The sequence below is a fragment of the Hyperolius riggenbachi genome, chromosome 3 (assembly GCF_040937935.1).
Source record: "Hyperolius riggenbachi isolate aHypRig1 chromosome 3, aHypRig1.pri, whole genome shotgun sequence".
NCBI classification, from domain to species: Eukaryota; Metazoa; Chordata; class Amphibia; order Anura; family Hyperoliidae; genus Hyperolius; species Hyperolius riggenbachi.
In genome coordinates this window covers 223,748,294-223,766,005 of record NC_090648.1, presented here as the reverse complement: position 1 = coordinate 223,766,005, position 17,712 = coordinate 223,748,294, and the positions used below count along the sequence as shown (strand labels likewise).

The 17,712-nt window shown below is 43.9% G+C and overlaps 1 protein-coding gene across 5 annotated transcripts in view; it reads right to left on the bottom strand.

Annotated features, from left to right (window-relative positions):
* Window positions 1-78: 78 nt before the first annotated feature.
* LOC137563416 (uncharacterized) overlaps window positions 79-17,712 on the bottom strand; it is a 60,666-nt gene continuing 43,032 nt past the window's right edge. For all 5 annotated transcript variants that reach the window (XM_068275832.1, XM_068275831.1, XM_068275835.1 and 2 more), the window contains exons 11-13: window positions 13,813-13,925; window positions 4,439-4,539; window positions 79-915 (exon numbers count right to left, since the gene is read on the bottom strand). In XM_068275832.1, coding sequence (XP_068131933.1) covers window positions 4,476-4,539; window positions 13,813-13,925 — 177 coding nt within the window. In that variant the 3' untranslated portion in view covers window positions 79-915; window positions 4,439-4,475. The remainder of the gene's footprint in view (window positions 916-4,438; window positions 4,540-13,812; window positions 13,926-17,712) is intronic.

The window sequence follows — 17,712 nt, the reverse complement described above, 5'->3', positions numbered from 1 at the left end:
GTGGTTATATGCCAGTGTTGCAGATCTTTCAAACTAATAACTGATCATGTAATGCCAACAGAAACAAGTGTGACGATATTCTAAATCAAACAAAGATTTATTGCACACAAGTGTGGAGAATGATTAAAAGATATCTCGCTCAAGCAGGCATTGCAAAGTTCTGCACTTGCATTACAGCTAGAGATGGTGAATGAGAAGCTAACAATTGATAAAGTTGATAGAAATTTTAGATTCATTTGACTGAATTGTATTCAGCTTGGAATTGGGTCAATTAAATACCTAATGCTGGGAATACACGATGTGTTTTTGCAGTTGATTTGCCGTTTGATCGTGTTTCGATTTGTCTTTCCGCTCCATTTCTGGCTCGATTCTCTTATCTTTTCTTATCAATTTCTATTCACTTCTATCAGAAATCGAGTGGTAAAACGATTGAGAGTTCGGACATGTTGGAAATTATCTTTCTGCCTCAAAAACGCATCGTGTATTCCCAGCACAAGTAATGATTGTGATTGGTCTAATTCCAAGCTGCATAATTTGCATAAAATCAACATTAAATTTGCATCAACTAAAAATGATTAGCATCTCACCGGCTGTCTCTAGTTACAGCATATAAATGAATGGGATGGGTCTGGAATAATATGCGGACAGATGATGTATGCGTTCACTAGTCCAATTAAATTAAACATAATATCTGTAATTGGTTTATTATTCGGATTATTTGTCTGCGATTAAATCTTGATGTGTGCAAAGCCATATATAGCTACTACTTGCGTAAGAAAATTACACTGCAAAATGTAAGTGCTTTCCATTCTAAAGTTCAAACCGATTCCACAAGCCATTTGTTCCAGTTGCTATTTGCAACACCAGGGGTTTGAGTACTGGATATATCCCTTCGAATAAACAACAATTTGGAATCTGAAAAACAAAATGGCAATTAGGAGGTTAAAACAGATTTTTTTATTTACCTACTTCTTAAAAATGGTGTAAAATAGATAATGCAAGACCATATTGGAAACACACTAAAGTACACTAAGAAATAAAAAACAATTACAAAAAGACTGCAACAAATCTTTCCTCAAACCCTCCAAAAAACGCTGCTCCCGTGGGCCGCAATGGCCCACTTTCACTTTCGTGACCTATAGGTCACAACGCTGCACTGAGAGACTGTGTGTCTCTCACAGTGTGCAGGGAGGCGGGAAAGCAGCAGGGGCGTGGCCGGGGAGATCAGGAAACCCTGTAGGAACGCCCCTGGTGGGCGTTTTGAACAGGGAGTTCCTTGCCCCTGTGTTTACCTCCGAGTTAGCGACAAATTTGTTGCTAATCTCGGGGGGCCATAGTGTGGTGGTGGTGGTGGGGGCAGAGAGCGGTGGTTGGGGGACACAGAGGCATGTCATGAGGCAGAGAACATTCCTCTGTGTCCCACCTGACCCCCCCACCCCCACCCCACCCCCAAAAATCACCTTGGCTCAGGTTGTCTTTAAAGGATGCATGAGGCAAATTTAAAAACTTCAGATATGCTTACCTGGGGGTTCCTCCAGCCCCTAGAAACCTATGTGTCCCTCGCTGCAATTCCACTTTCAGGCATTCTCACAGGGCCTCCTTCGAAGCAGCTGCAGACATGGCCAGGTCGGTGGTTTCTGAGCACGAATGAGTGCACGGCCACATGGCTTGCGTCCCGCGGCCGTGAGCTTCCTGCAGTACTTCTACACCTGTGGATAATGTTCCCGGCCACAGGAGAGTGACCCCAAGCGGCGCTATGGAAAGACTGAGACTGCCTGAGAGCAGAGCTGTGGCGAGGGACACATAGGCTTCTAACCCATAGCATTTCACTACATCGAGCAGTGCAACTCTGTGGTACAACCTAATCCATGCTGAAATCTTTTGAAAATCTGCTGCTATAGGTTCCCCTTAAAATTGATTATGTGGAGAAACTGGAGATAACTATCCTTAAGAGATGTGATCTCCCTTTTCTTGTGGGATTTCTTCTATTTTCCTGTAATGTGCCTAGGACTGGATGTTGAGTAATTCTACCCAGCAAGGACAGCAGTAAAATTCTGACGTAGGGTCTAACCCTACCCCACTCTAAGATCAAATTAAAAGTTTTGGTTGGAGCTCTTTGTTGTTTGAGGAGGGATAGCCATGGAATGTTATTTGCAGCTTGTAGAATTTGTAATAATGTTCCTCCCTCTTGTGGTCAAAAGCAGTACTGAACTAGATGGTGTTCTGGGTGAAAGAGTGCAACATAATTATGCCTCTGCAAGGGGTGGAAATGTAAATTAATTAGAAATATGTTGAAAAAAAATGTTGAAATGCTACATACAGTTTTACAATTTTTTGATTCATAATTATGCAGGAAAACATTCTTGGTTACACTTTCCTCATGCATAGCCGAGTGACCAGTCTGTATTTGGGCCAGGACACTACTTTCTAATCTACACCCTGAAAACATACAGATAAGTTAATTGGCTTTCCAGCAAAAATTGGGGCTAGACTAGGATGGTCATAGGAGTATGGTAGGGATTAGATTGTGAGCACCTCTGAGGGATAGTCAGTAACAACACTGTACAGTATATGTTGCCAAGCACTGTGGAAGTGCTATATAAATCATAAATACATAATGTTCACATGGTTGCCACCAAAATGCAAGCAAAAAACAAGCAATTAATTCAATGTCTCCAGAGCGTTTACTCCGGAGTTAGGGCCGGTGCACACCTAAGAGCGCTAGCGTAATCGCAAATGCTCAGTACTTTTAGAAGTTTTGGCGTGTTTTTGTGTATTTTTTTTTTTTTTTTTAGGTACTGTACAGCTGGTAGTGTACTGGTTATATAACAAAAACACTTGGAAAATCGCTCTGATCTAGCGCTTTTCAGAGCGATTTTCCACTTTCCTATACTTAATATTGAGGCTAAATCGCAGGACCCACATTTGCATTTTGGGGGGAAAAAAAATTAAATCACATCGCTCTGGTGTGATCCATCCCATACAAATACATTAGCCAATCGCTTTTCCAAGCGCTAACGGTTTTAAAAGCGCTCAGAAGCACTCTTGGTGTGCACCACCCCTAAATTGTATTCAATGGTTGTGCAATTAAAATCTGACATCTCACACTCTGGTAGGATTTACTACTACAGATTATTACATTCGTGATTATTGCATATCGTTCATTGTACTCTGGGTGATTGTGTTTGGCTTAAGCAAGACCGCAAGGTTTGCTGGAGCCTATTATGTATACTTACCTTAGGGAGGGGAAGCCTCTGGATCCTGGATCCCACACATTTGGGCTTTTTCTTAACTCTATAAGCACTCTTAAAGAGACTAACAAAATTTTCAGCCTTATTTCTTTTATCCTATAAGTTCCTATACCTGTTCTAATGTGGTCTGGTTTACTGCAGCCTTTCTAGTTGCACTGTCTCTGTAATAGATCTAATCTTCTATACCTAATCCTACCTTTGTCAAGGTTTGTCAAGGCACAGAGGAATGCACTGCCTTTTGCTGTGATAGGGAGAAGTTATGCACACCCCCTGCAGGCTCTGTGTGTGTGCTTTGTTTATCCCTCACAGACAGGTCTCTGCTCACAGCCAGCGTGTCTGTGACCTTGTGAACAGCTGTGAGTGCAGAAAGATCAGTTCAAAGCCCAGACAAGCAGCTAAGGCAACAAGTGGGAGAAACATTACAGCAGTCAAGTCACTTTTGAGAGAAGCCTCTGCAAACAGGCACCTGCTCTGATGTAGTTCCTGTTTAGCAGCCATCTTCATTGTTTACAAAAACAATAAATAAAACAGTGATTTTATCACCAAGAAAGCAGCAGGAGCACCAAAAATGTTACAATGGGGGCTAGGAGAAGACAACAAACACGCTGGTACTTTTATTTATGTAAGATTTTCACAGTACAGATTTTCTTTAAAATTCAACTGAAGCAAAAATATACTAGGAGTTATAACAATTCTATCTGTATAAATAATCCTGAACAAGATTTTCCTGGAATCTTACATGCTTATTTTGGTTTTAAGGGTTAAAATGTATATTTGAAGAAAAACTGACAACTGCTGCCACTCATATTTCTTCAGCTCCCATAGAGAATAATGATGAATTATAGAACTTCTTATCGCTTCCATGCTTCCAGGAATGTGTGTCAAATGCTTTATAACCTTTTATTAGTTATTAGGGAGAATTATGCTGCAGTCTGACACTGACTACATAGAGACTGGAATTTATAGTACTTGTTTATTAACCCTTACAGAGAAGAATAATGAAAATAGGGAACAAATCCAAGTTTTATGTAGGATTGCTACTTTACGTATGTTTATCTCATTCTGTATCTGCATGCAAGCCGGAATTACTAGCATCTCACTGACCATCGCTACTGAGCATTGTAAAAGTAACCATGAAATACTAGCAGCCTGTAAAAAGGAATAGCTGGTATAAGGAATGTGCTTACCCCCCTTCACAAGTGTTCAGCTGAGCATGGAACGGATTCACTTGGTTGTACTCTTCCGTGAAATAGTCTTTGAGCAATTTGAGTATTTTTGCTTATCCTTCCTGCAAGTAAGTAAACATTTTCAAATCAGTTAATGTCATGGGCTTTAAAGCAATTCATAATAAGGCTTTAAAGTGATCCTGAAATGTATTGCTTCCATACGATGGAGTACTATCCAGGGTGTAATGCCCTGATGTGCATTTCCCATTTCCCCCCTTCTCCTGTGGAGACTGGCAACAAGTTGGAAGCATGGCTGAGTAAGTATGTCTCACCCCTCGTGGTTCCTGTGGTGATTGGCTCTCTCCTCTCACTGGTACTAACGCAAACCTTTTGTGTCGTCATCAAGCCAGGATCCAGTACATAGAGACAAGAGGCTGGCATTACGAGTGAGAGGAGAGGCAAGCAGCCACTTACAGATGGCCTTAGCCTCTTTCAGATAATCCCTTGTTGTCTCCTCGGGTTGCTCCTGTCCCCCACAATATGGCCCAAAAGCCTGGCCAAGTCGTGCTTCAATGTGCATGTGCGGCCCGTGGCACTCCCGCGGCTGGGAGCGTCCTGCGGTTAGGATAGGAGGTGACGAGGGGAGTACGCCTGGCCGCACATGCATGACGAAGTGCGACTCGACCAGGCTTTCGGGTTGTATTGCAGGGGACAGGAGTGGCCCGGGGAGACAGCAAGGGATTGAGCAGCCTCAAGGAGGCTTAAAGAAGCCCCAGGTAAGTATGGTACCTGAGATGTCTTTCATCTCAGGTACACTTTAACCACTTAAGGACCGCCCCCAGCCGATGGGCGGCGGCAAAGACCGGGCCTAAACGCCCGCAATACGCCCATCGGCAGGGGCGGCGGCAGGCGTGGTTATGCGGCGATCGCGTCATTCGTGACACGATCAGCCGCCGACGACTGGCTCCGCCCCCCTCGCGCTGTAACCCGCCGGCCGTTCGGAAGCGCCGGCAGGTTACTATCACCCGGATCGCCGCATGACACGCGTATAATAGGCTTTGTAATGTATACAAAGCCTATTATACAGGCTGCCTCCTGCCCTGGTGGTCCCAGTGTCCGAGGCCACCCTAGTCTGCACCCAAGCACACTGATTTCCCCCCCCCCTGCCCCCTGATCGCCCACAGCACCCCTCAGACCACCCCCCAGACCACTGTTAGCACCCAGTCACCCCCCTAATCACTCCCTGTCACTATCTGTCAATGTTATTTTTTTTAACCCTAAACTGCCCAGACCCCCCCGCCCCCCCTGTGTACTGTATGCCTCTATCCCCCCTGTAATAACCCACTGATCACCTGTCAATCACCCATCAATCACCCCCTGTCACTGCCACCCATCAATCAGCCCCTAACCTGCCCCTTGCGGGCAATCTGATCACCCACCCACACCAATAGATCGCCCGCAGATCCGACATCAGATCACCTCCCAAGTGCAGTGTTTACATCTGTTCTCTCCTCTAAACACCCACTAATTACCCATCAATCACCCCCTATCACCACCTGTCACTGTTACCCATCAGAATAGACCCTAATCTGCCCCTTGCGGGCACCCAATCACCCGCCTTACACGCTCAGATTGCCCTCAGACCCCCCCTTATCAATTTGCCAGTGCATTATTTACATCTGGTCTTCCCTGTAATAACCCACTGATCACCTGTCAATCACCTATCAATCACCCCCTGTCACTGCCACCCATCAATCACCCCCTGTTACTGCCACCCATCAATCAGCCCCTGATCTGCCCCTTGCGGGCAATCTGATCACCCACCCACACCATCAGATTGCCCCAGACCTACCCTCAGATCACCTCCAAAGTGCATTGTTTACATCTGTTCTGCCATCTAATCACCCACTGATCACCCATCAATCAGCCCCTGTCACTGATACCCATCAGATTAGACCCCTATCTGCCCCGAGGGCACCCAATCACCCGCCCACACCCTCAGAACGCCCTTAGACCCCAGCCCTGATCACCTCGCCAGTGCATTGCTTGCATCTATTTCCCCCCTCTAATCACACCTTGAGACACCCATCAATCACCTCCTGTCACCCCCTAGCACACCTACCCATCAGATCAGGCCCTAATTTGCCCCGTGTGGGCTCCTGATCACTCGGCCAAACCCTCAGACCCCCCTCAGACCCCCTTCCGATCACCTCCCCAGTGCATTAATTGCATCTATTTTCCCCTCTAACCACCCCCTGAGACACCCATCAATCACCTCCTGTCACCCCCCCCTAGCACTCCTATCCATCAGATCAGGCCCAATACAACCTGTCGTCTAAGAGGCCACCCTGCTTATGACCGATTCCACAACCTTTGCCCCCTCATAGACCACCTGTCATCAAAATTTGCAGATGCTTATACTCCTGAACAGTCATTTTTAGAAATTTGGTTTCCAGACTACTCATGGTTTTGGGCCCGTAAAATGCCAGGGCAGTATAGGAACCCCACAAGTGACCCCATTTTAGAAAAAAGACACCCCAAGGTATTCTGTTAGGTGTATGACGAGTTCATAGAAGATTTTATTTTTTGTCAAAAGTTAGCGGAAATTGATTTTTATTGTTTTTTTCACAAAGTGTCATTTTTCACTAACTTGTGACAAAAAATAAAATCTTCTATGAACTCACCATACTCCTAACGGAATACCTTGGGGTGTCTTTTTTCTAAAATGGGGTCACTTGTGGAGTTCCTATACTGCCCTGGCATTTTAGGGGCCCTAAACCGTGAGGAGTAGTCTAGAAAACAAATGCCTCAAAATGACCTGTGAATAGGACGTTGGGCCCCTTAGCGCACCTAGGCTGCAAAAAAGTGTCACACATGTGGTATCGCCGTACTCAGGAGAAGTAGTATAATGTGTTTTGTGGTGTATTTTTACACATACCCATGCTGAGTGGGAGAAATCTCTCTGTAAATGGACAATTGTGTGTAAAAAAAAAATCAAAAATGTGTCATTTACAGAGATATTTCTCCCACCCAGCATGGTTATATGTAAAAATACACCCCAAAACACATTATACTACTTCTCCTGAGTACGGCGATACCACATGTGACACTTTTTTGCACCCTAACTGCGCTAAGGGGCCCAAAGTCCAATGAGTACCTTTAGGATTTCAAGGGTCATTTTGCGGCATTTGGTTTCCAGACTACTCCTCGCGGTTTAGGGCCCCTAAAATGCCAGGGCAGTATAGGAACCCTACAAGTGACCCCATTTTAGAAAGAAGACACCCCAAGGTATTATGTTAGGTGTATGATGAGTTCATAGAAGATTTTATTTTTTGTTACAAGTTTGCAGAAATTGATTTGTATTGTTTTTTTTTTCACAAAGTGTCATTTTCCGCTAACTTGTGACAAAAAATAAAATCTTCTATGAACTCACCATGCCTCTCACTGAATACTTTGGGATGTCTTCTTTCCAAAATGGGGTCATTTGGGGGGTATTTATACTATCCTGGAATTTTAGCACCTTATGAAACATGACAGGTGGTTAGAAAAGGCAGAGATGCTTCAAAATGGGAAAATTTACTTTTGGCACCATAGTTTGTAAACGCTATAACTTTTAATCCAATATACATACACTGAATGTTTTTTTTTTTTATCAAAGACATGTAGCAGAATAACTTTCGAGCTCAAATGTATAGGAAATTATACTTTATTTAAAAAATGTCAGCACAGAAAGTTAAAAAAGTCATTTTTTTGACAAAATTCATGTCTTTTTTGATGAATATAATAAAAAGTAAAACTCGCAGCAGCAATCAAATAGCACCAAAAGAAAGCTGTATTGGTGACAAGAAAAGGAGGTAAAATTCATTTAGGTGGTAGGTTGTATGACCGAGCAATAAACCGTGAAAGCTGCAGTGGTCTGAATGGAAAAAAAGGCTCTGGTCCTTAAAGGGACACTTAAGTCAAACAAAAAAAATGAGTTTTACTCACCTGGGGCTTCCAATAGCCCCCTGCAGCTGTCCGGTGCCCTCGCCATCTCCCTCCGATCCTCCTGGCCCCGCCGGCAGCCACTTCCAGTTTCGGTGACAGGAGTTGACAGGCTGGGGACACGAGTGATTCTTCGCGTTCCTGGCCACAATAGCACCATCTATGCTGCTATAGCATATATCATATACCATATAGCAGCATAGAGGGTGCTAATGTGTCTGGGAACGCGAAGAATCACTCGCGTCCCCAGCCTGTCAGCTCCTGTCACCGAAGCAGGAAGTGGCTGCCGGCAGGGCCAGGAGGATCGGAGGGAGACGGCGAGGGTACTGGAAAGCTGCAGGGGGCTATTGGAAGCCATAGGCGAGTAAAACTCATTTTTTTTTGTTTGACTTAAGTGTCCCTTTAAGGGGCGAAAAGACTGTGGTCCTCAAGTGGTTAACAAGTCCAGTAAAGATCACACTGGAGTCTTCAAAAGGCACCAGTTTGCCATCTGTAACCCAGTTATATATAACAGACACTAAAAGTAAACTGGCTACGAAAAAAACTATTGAGGGCCTGTTTCCACTACACGCAGATTCTGCATGCAGAAAACTGACTCCAATGAATGCCTATGGGAAATCTGCATCAGAGAATTCGCGTTCAGTGGAAACAGGCCCATAGGCATTCATTGGAGTCAGTTTTCTGCATGCAGAATCTGCGTGTAGTGGAAACAGGCCCTTATAGACTCCAATGAATACCTATGGGAAATCTGCATCAGAGAATTCGTGTTCAGTGGAAACAGGCCCATAGGCATTCATTGGAGTCAGTTTTCTGCATGCAGAATCTGCGTGTAGTGGAAACAGGCCCTTATAGACTCCAATGAATACCTATGGGAAATCTGCATCAGAGAATTCGTGTTCAGTGGAAACAGGCCCATAGGCATTCATTGGAGTCAGTTTTCTGCATGCAGAATCTGCGTGTAGTGGAAACAGGCCGTGATGCATACATAAGAGCATAAGTAACAAGTTAAATTTACAAAAAGAAAACTGTTCCATAAATAAAAGAACAATCCCCAAGTGGAAGCAAAAAATAAAATATAAAATAATATGCATCAAAAAGGCATTCGTATACATAAATATAAAATGTAATTTTATGATGTAGACAAATAATCACATAAAGTCTTAATTTAGGACTTGATCTGTATTATTACTATTTATTGTATTTATAAAGAGCCAACATATTACGCAGTGCTGGACAATATATACAATGATATAAGGATGACAGACATGACAAGGTTATGTAACATAGAACAAAGTTATACAAGACAAACGGTACAAGATACACGATCATGTGATATATGCTGTTAGGTAGGCTTAGTAATACAAGTATAGGCTGACATAGGAAAGGAGCACACAATCCTATAGACTACACTAGGCAATGGAGGACCCTGCCAGAGGCTTACAATCTAAAGGAGGGGGGGTGGAAGCACTAGGTAGGGCTGTGGAACAAATATTCAGTAGAGAGTTACTATGTGGTAGGGGATGGGTAGGCCATCATAAAGAGGTGAGTTTTGAGGGCTGACTTGAATGTGTTGAAGGAGGGAGCAAGTCTGATGGGCGGTGTATTAACTTCATCTGAAATCCCAGGGTCGTAGATATTAGTCTATTGCTACCCGCGCACTCCCACTTGCTCCCGTGCGCGTTTTCACCGCCGATCATTAGAGGGGAGATTAATTCATTCATCTAAGTACCCATGTCAGTGATCGCCAGCAGGCATGAGCTTCGTAAGAAATCCGAATGAGTTTCATTCAGATTTCACCCAGGTAATTAGTGCAGCTGAGCGGGTGGGTGAGGGGGGTTAAACTTACCCAGAAGTTTTCTTTTTTAACCCCTCCCACGTCGCATTCCAAGCCGCGTTCTTGTGACTACTGCGCTTCCTCCTTCCGGGTTGAAGGAGGAAGCGTAGTAAATAATAATAATAATAATAATAATCCAAACATTTGTATAGCGCTTTTCTCCTGTCGGACTCAAAGCGCTCAAGAGCTGCAGCCACAGGGACGCGCTCAAGAGGCCACCCTGCAGTGTTAGGGAGTCTTGCCTTGAACTCCTTACTGAATACGTACTTGACCTAGCCAGGATTCAAACCCTGGTCTCCCATGTCAAAGGCAGAGCCCTTAACCAGTACACTATCCAGCCACTGTAGACACGTGAAGCGGCTTGGAACGCAGTGTGAGACGCGACGTGGGATGGGTAAAAGAAGACGACTTCTGGGTAAGTTTAACCCCCCCCCCCCCCGCCAGCCACATCAGCTGCACTAATTATCTGGATGAAATCTGAATAAAACTGATTCATATTTCATCCGGAGCTCACCACTGATCGCCAGCATCAATAACATGCCTGCGATCATTGTAATAGCAAAAGTAACACATCCACGCACTACTTCTGGTTAGCGTACTAATAGTACTCATGGGAAGATAATGCACGAGGACATCTTGTGGCTAAATAGTAAAATTACACCTACATACATTTTTTTTTTTAATAAAAGCAGCACGTACATTTAAAATTCTCCTTACCTCCCACACTCTCCCATAGTTACCAAAATAAAACTTTTGCATTAAATAAATAAATAAATGAAATGACAAAAAAACAAACCAGACATAAACCTTAGAGACTGAACTTTTTTAATATGCATGTCATGAGGGTATATTAATTTTTTAAATTATGGGCTTGTAATTAATGATGGATGCAAAACTGAAAAAAAATGCATCTTTATTTCCAAATAAAATATTGGCACCATACATTGAACTAGGGAAATATTTTAAACGTTGCAATAACTGGGACAAATGGGCAAATAAAATGTGTGGGTTTTATACACAGTAGAAAGTTTTATTTTAAAACTATATTGGCCGAAAACAGAGAAATATTTTTTTTCTTATTATTCCATTTAAAATGTATTTAGAATAATTATTTGCATAATATACCACCCAAAGAAAGCCTAATTGGTGGCGGAAAAAACAATATATAGATCATTTTGTTGTGATTAGTTATGATTATGTTATTGGTGAATGAAAGGGAAGAGCACTGAAAAGTAAAAATTGCTCTGGTCCAGAAGGGGAAAAACCCCTCAGTGGTCAAGTGATTAAACTCCCTAGCAGTACTGACTGTTATACACGTCAATACAAAACATCCTTGATGTAAAGTCTGAGGTGGCTAGATTGTCTAGAGAGCTATTATCTGTATATATTATCGTTGTCAGGAAAAATTATAGTATTAGTAACTAACAAGACCATTAAAATCTACACCAGCCTTTCTCAACCTTTCTACCCTGGAGGAACCCTGCAAACAACTTTGGAATCTCAAGGAACCCCTGCAAAAAAATGTTTTGGTCTCGAAGAACCCCTGCATTTATTTTGCAGGAGGCATGGTCTTTAAAGCGGGATTGTCACCATAAAAATCAAACTTCAACAGCAACTGGTCTGAGTGTATTAAGTGATAAAGATGCTAATCCTGCATTCAAAACTTGCTAAACTTTATTTCTCTGCCTAGCTGCTTATCAGAAACACCCTCTAATTACTTGTGTTTACAAGCAAGGTTGAGGTGACTTAGTGATTGGATGTGTAAATAAAAAAAAATAAAAAAAGACAGTGCAGTTGTTAGTATACACCTCAGTGGGAGTGTCTGAAGACTCTAGGAGGAGGGCAGCTAATGAATACACAATGAGCAAGAGAAGGGAGGGGGGGGGGAAACAAGAGTCAGGGAGGATATGATGTCAGCATTAGCTTGGCAAGATGGCCACTGCCTAGAATAGGATTTTCTGCTTTTCCTTTATAAAATTCACAGGAATCATTACATGGATAGCACAATACATCTGTTATGTAAGTAGAAGTAGTATTTATCTACTTATATATGTGTTTTTTATTTCTAGGTTAGCATGGGTGTCGCTTGTTCTTTAAAAGTAAGTGTGGCTGTCTATTTCACTACCCCCTAATACACTGCCACTCATTACGCTGTCTCTTGACCCCCCAATTTAGTGCTTCCTGTTACAATACCCCCCATTATAATGTGCTCTATTATACGTCCCCCACGATGGGGGAAAATGCCAAGGAACCCCTGCAGAGTACTCAAGGAACCCTGGTTGAGAACGCCTGATCTACACTAACCAAAGGGTCACAAATAAACTAAATACATTCTATAAAAGCAAAGGCTAAAGACAAAATCCCATGTCACTGACTGCAATAATTATAAACACTGGGAGTAAGGGCCCGTTTTCATTACATGCGGTGCGATGCGGCTACATAGCCAAATCGCACCGCGGGTGTCCTGAAACCAATAAACGTCAATGGAACAGTTTTCATTGTGTGCAGAGCGGCAGATTCTCGCGCATCCGCCCGTCGCCCCCACATACACTTCCGCATCTCCCGATGTGGAAGTGACGCGACTGGCAGCGAAAGTGATGCGATGCGGCAAGGTAGCCACACGAACATCACTTCATAGTGGAAACAGGCCCTTCATTAAGAAACTAAATGACATACAAGGAAATGAACAAACAAAAGTAGAGGCAAAAACACAGGGAATAGCAAAAAAAACTAAACAAAAAACAAACAAACAAACAACAACATATAATGCTGAAGCAAAAGGGAACATAGCCACAACCGACTAGTTTACTGCATCAGCCATTGAATCAAACCTAGTAACTGTTCCTATGGTTCTTTTGTAGCCAGGGCCGGCCCTATACTTTTTGCCGCCTGAGGCAAATTTAGGAGAAAATTGCTAAAGCCGCCACCCCTCCACGTGGGGGGCTGCTGAGCCGGAGGGGTAGCGGGCAGGTCGGGGGTATTGGGCCTCCCTCGCCTCGGTCCCCCTATCTGCCCTTCCCATCCAGCTGTAATTACGAAGCAGCCGCTGCCCCATAGTAAGAGGCACGGGCGGGGAGGACTCACCTTTTCCGCGTTCCAGCGTGCATTTCTACTGACCTCACTTCCTGCATCGCCGTCCACTTACAATATAGTGGGCGGCGATGCAGGAAGTGACGTCAGTGGAGCGCACGCTGGAACACGGAAAAGGTGAGTCCTCCCCACCCGTGCCTCTAACTATGGGGCAGCGGCTGCTTCGTAATTACAGCTGGAGGGGAGCGCAGATCGGGGGACCCAGGCGAGGGAGGGGGGTTCAACCCCCCTCCCCACCGCTAGGCCCAATACCCCCGACCTGCCCGCCACCCCTCCGGCTGGGCGCCCCCCCCCCCCCCGCACCCACGGACGGGCGGATGCCGCCCCTAGAACTTTGCCGCCTGAGGCAAATATTTCACCCCGCCTCATGAGCGGGCCGGCCCTGTTTGTAGCTGTAGGCAGTTGGTGAGTTGCTTAACGATATCCCAGCAGTATACGACATACTCATATTACTACAAAAGTGCAAAGTGATGAAGTAAATACATACCTAGACATCTTCACCTTGTTCCTGCAGCCTTTGCCTCCTTCCCAATGCACAGACTGGATGTTTTTATTCATCATGTTTCCACAGGCTATGCACGGCTTCCCATTACTACATGCCTAGATGGAGAGGACAAAGATTCAAATTCATAGAAATAAAACCATAGGAATTTGTACTCTGTAAGGCACAGTGAAAACTAAACAGGAAATAATCATTAAATTAGAAAAAAGTTTTTTTGAAGGTGTATTCAAACATCTGCAAGATTACGGTAACCTCTTAAAAATACCGTAGGCTTACACCCCCCTAGTGACCAGGCTATTTTGTTTTACAATTTAGGGCTCTGCAGCTTTAAAAGCTTGCTACAGAGCCATACCATGCAGCACACAAATGAATCCCCCACCCCTTTTCTGCCCACCAACAGAGCTTTCTGTTTATGGCCTCTGATCGCTCCCCCATTTTATTTATTTTTGGTGTATTTACTTGTTTATATATTTTTTTAATACATTCCTATTTTTTGTATTTTTTTCCCTCCCTCCCTCCAATGACAGCGATCGGCTGTCATAGGCATCAGCCTTTGAGAGCAAATCGCTCCTGAGCCTCCCAAGGGGACAGCCGAGTGACACGGCTGTCCCCAGTACAGCGCTGCCATAGATCGGTACAGTGTAAATAGACGGTGGTAAATAGATGGCAATCGCCGATGGGAGACTGATAACGAAGCAGAGCTCCGTCATTTAAGTAGAGATGTGTGTCCGATCTCCTGGAATACACGCACCCAGGACTTGACGCCAATTGGCATTACGCGGTCCTGAAGGAGCCGCCGCGTTCACGCCAACCGGCGGTCCTATAGTGGTTAAAGGTCATCCACTACAAATGCTAGAATTTCCCATCCATTTGATCCACTGCAATTTAAAGTAGACTTATCACTTAAAGGGAACCTAAAGTGAAAGGAATATGGAGGCTGCCATAATTATTTCCTTTTAAACAATTCAGATTACCGGTCTGTCCTGCTGATCCTCTGCCCTCTAAAGATACCCATACATCTAGTGATTTTAGCAGCTGATCGACCTAGAGACAGATCTCTCTCTGATCAAATCTGATTGGAGAGAGATCTGTTGGCCACCATAAACTTCACTAACCTTGGAAACTGGACCCCAAATGAAGATGTACACCCCCCCCTCCCCCCGGTGCATAAATACATTAACGGTCTGTGTCTGCTGTGGTCTCTGCACTCCTCACCACACAGGTGCCCCACGTGGTTGTTGGTGTACTGGTGCGGAGACAGAGACGGCGGCAGACACTGACAGGTGAAGTATTCATGCACAGACACCAGGGTGGAGGGGGCACATTCTACTCTAGGGGGACAGCGCTGGGAGTTCTGTTGCTCGTCCCGATATCGCACACCTTACTGCTGCACACCCAATCGAGCTCTTCGGCCTAAGATTTTGCAGCAGGTCTGGTCCATACATGCAACCAAATTCAGCCCGATTACAAATATTTATTCAAGGAATTGTATATGCAGCCCTCAGCTTTATCCATAAGTGTGAAAAGAAAAAATAAATAAATTTAAAAAAAGACTATAGTAGCTACAGTTGATGCCGAAAAGGCCTTTGATATAATATCAAGGCATGTCTTATGTAAAACATAAATATTCCGTATAAATTGCATTTTTATAGATAGAATCAGAGAATTGTATGAAAATCAATTCTCCTGTGTAAGGCTGAACGTCTGTGTAGCTAGAGACTTCAGATTGCAGAATGGTGTGTGAGGAAAGGTGCCCCTTTTCCCCTCTCCTCTTCAACCTCTGTTTAGAATCGGTAATCAATCGGATACAGAACAAAAAACAGAGTGTATTATATTGAAAGGGGTTGATCCTTAAAGGACAACTGAAGCGAGAAGAATATGGGAGGCTGCCATATTTATTTTCTTTAAGCAATACTAGTTACCTGGCTATCCTGCTAATCCCTTGCCTCTAATACTTTTAGCCATAGACCCTGGACAAGCATGCAACAGATCAGGTGTTCTGGCATTATTGTCAGATTTGACAACATTAGCTAAATGTAGGAGAATGAAAGGAATGTATAGACTACTACTAACGAAGAGCTCAACTTAGGTGGCTGAAAAGATAATAAATGCATGTAAGTGAATGGAACAAATTTATTAAGATGGCATGTGGAGAGGTCCTAATGTTTGAGGAAGAATGGAATGAATAGACCCTATACCAAAGTAGAACTGAACTCTGGGAGATGTATGAAAGAAATGAAACAAATAAATGTACAAGGATGAATAGAAGAGATTATTATTACTATGAAAGAACCCAAATTAATTTATCATTAATCAATTGAGCATCGGCATATACCGTATATACTCGCAAGCAAGCCGACCCGCATGTAAGCCGACCCCCCCAACTTTTACCTGAAAAACCAGGAAAAAATGATTGACCCTCATATAAGCCGGGGGTAGGAAATGCTGGCCGCGTGATCTCCCCAGTGTGTCCCAGTATAGCTAGTATAGTGCCCAGTATAGCTAGTAAAGTGCCCAGTATAACTAATAAAGTGCCCAGTATGGGTAGGTAGTCCCCCAGTATAGCTAGTAAAGTGCCCAGTATAGGTAGTCTAGTGCCCAGTATAGTTAGCATAGTGCCCCAGTATAGCTAGTATAGTGCCCAGTATGGCTAGCATAGTGTCCCAGTATAGCTAGTATAGTGCCCCAGTATAGCTAGCATAGTGCCAAGTTTAGCTAGTATAGTGCCAAGTATAGCTAGTATAGTGCCAAGTATAGCTAGTATAGTGCCCAGTATGGCTAGCATAGTGTCCCAGTATAGCTAGCATAGTGCCCCAGTATAGCTAGCATAGTGCCCCAGTATAGCTAGCATAGTGCCCAGTATAGCTAGTATCGTGCCCAGTATGGGTAGGTAGTGCCCCAGTATAGCTAGTATAGTGCCCCAGTATAGCTAGCATAGTGCCAGTATGAGTAGGTGGGTGGGTGGTTAGGTGGTGCCCCTCCCCGCGGCCGCCGCTGCTATTACCTTAGGCGGCACCGCTTCCTCTAACCCCGTCCTGCTCCGGCGGTAACTAATTCACAACAGCGCGCCCCTCGGCGGCTGCTGTGTGATGACGTCGGAAACAATGGAGAGCGGTTCCCATAGTAGCGGCGATACATATCGCCGCTACAGGAAGCCGCTCTCTATGGTTTCCTCCGTCATCACACAGCAGCGCCGAGGAGCGCGCTGCTGTGAATTAGTTACCGCCGGAGCATGACGGGTTTAGAGGAAGCGGCGCCTCCTAAGGTAATAGCAGCGGCGGCCGCGGGGGGAGCGGGGAGGGGCACTACCTACCCACCCATCTACCCATACTGGCACTGTTGCACATGACTCGCAAGCAAGCCGACCCCCCAACTTTTGGGCCACTTTTTTTGGGGGGTGAAAAATTCGGCTTGCTTGCGAGTATATACGGTAAAACCCCTAAAGGACCAGAGTAATTTTGATATTTTAGCTATGTCACTACTCAAGGCTACCAAGATAATTATATATATTTATTTATTTTTATTTTTTTTCCCAGAACAAACAAATCTTTCTTTGGGAATTTTTATTTCCCAAGAAAGATTTTATTTTTTATGCTTTTTAAAGCAAAAAAGTAGAAAAAGCCCCTGAAAAAATACATTTCTTAGCTATTACCCATTATAGTTTTAAATACTATAAGGTGTAAAACTATAAATTTATAACGTGCTACTGTACATAAAAGCCAGAAAATGTATTAGGCTAGTTCTCCAGTTTATCACAAAACTTAAATTATCCTGTTAAAATTTATGGTGATGATATTTAATTTTAAATAAAGATGGGTTTTTGCTACAGTGTTACTTTTTTTTGCCTTGAACTGAAAAAAAAAATACAAGTATTTTTAATGGTAA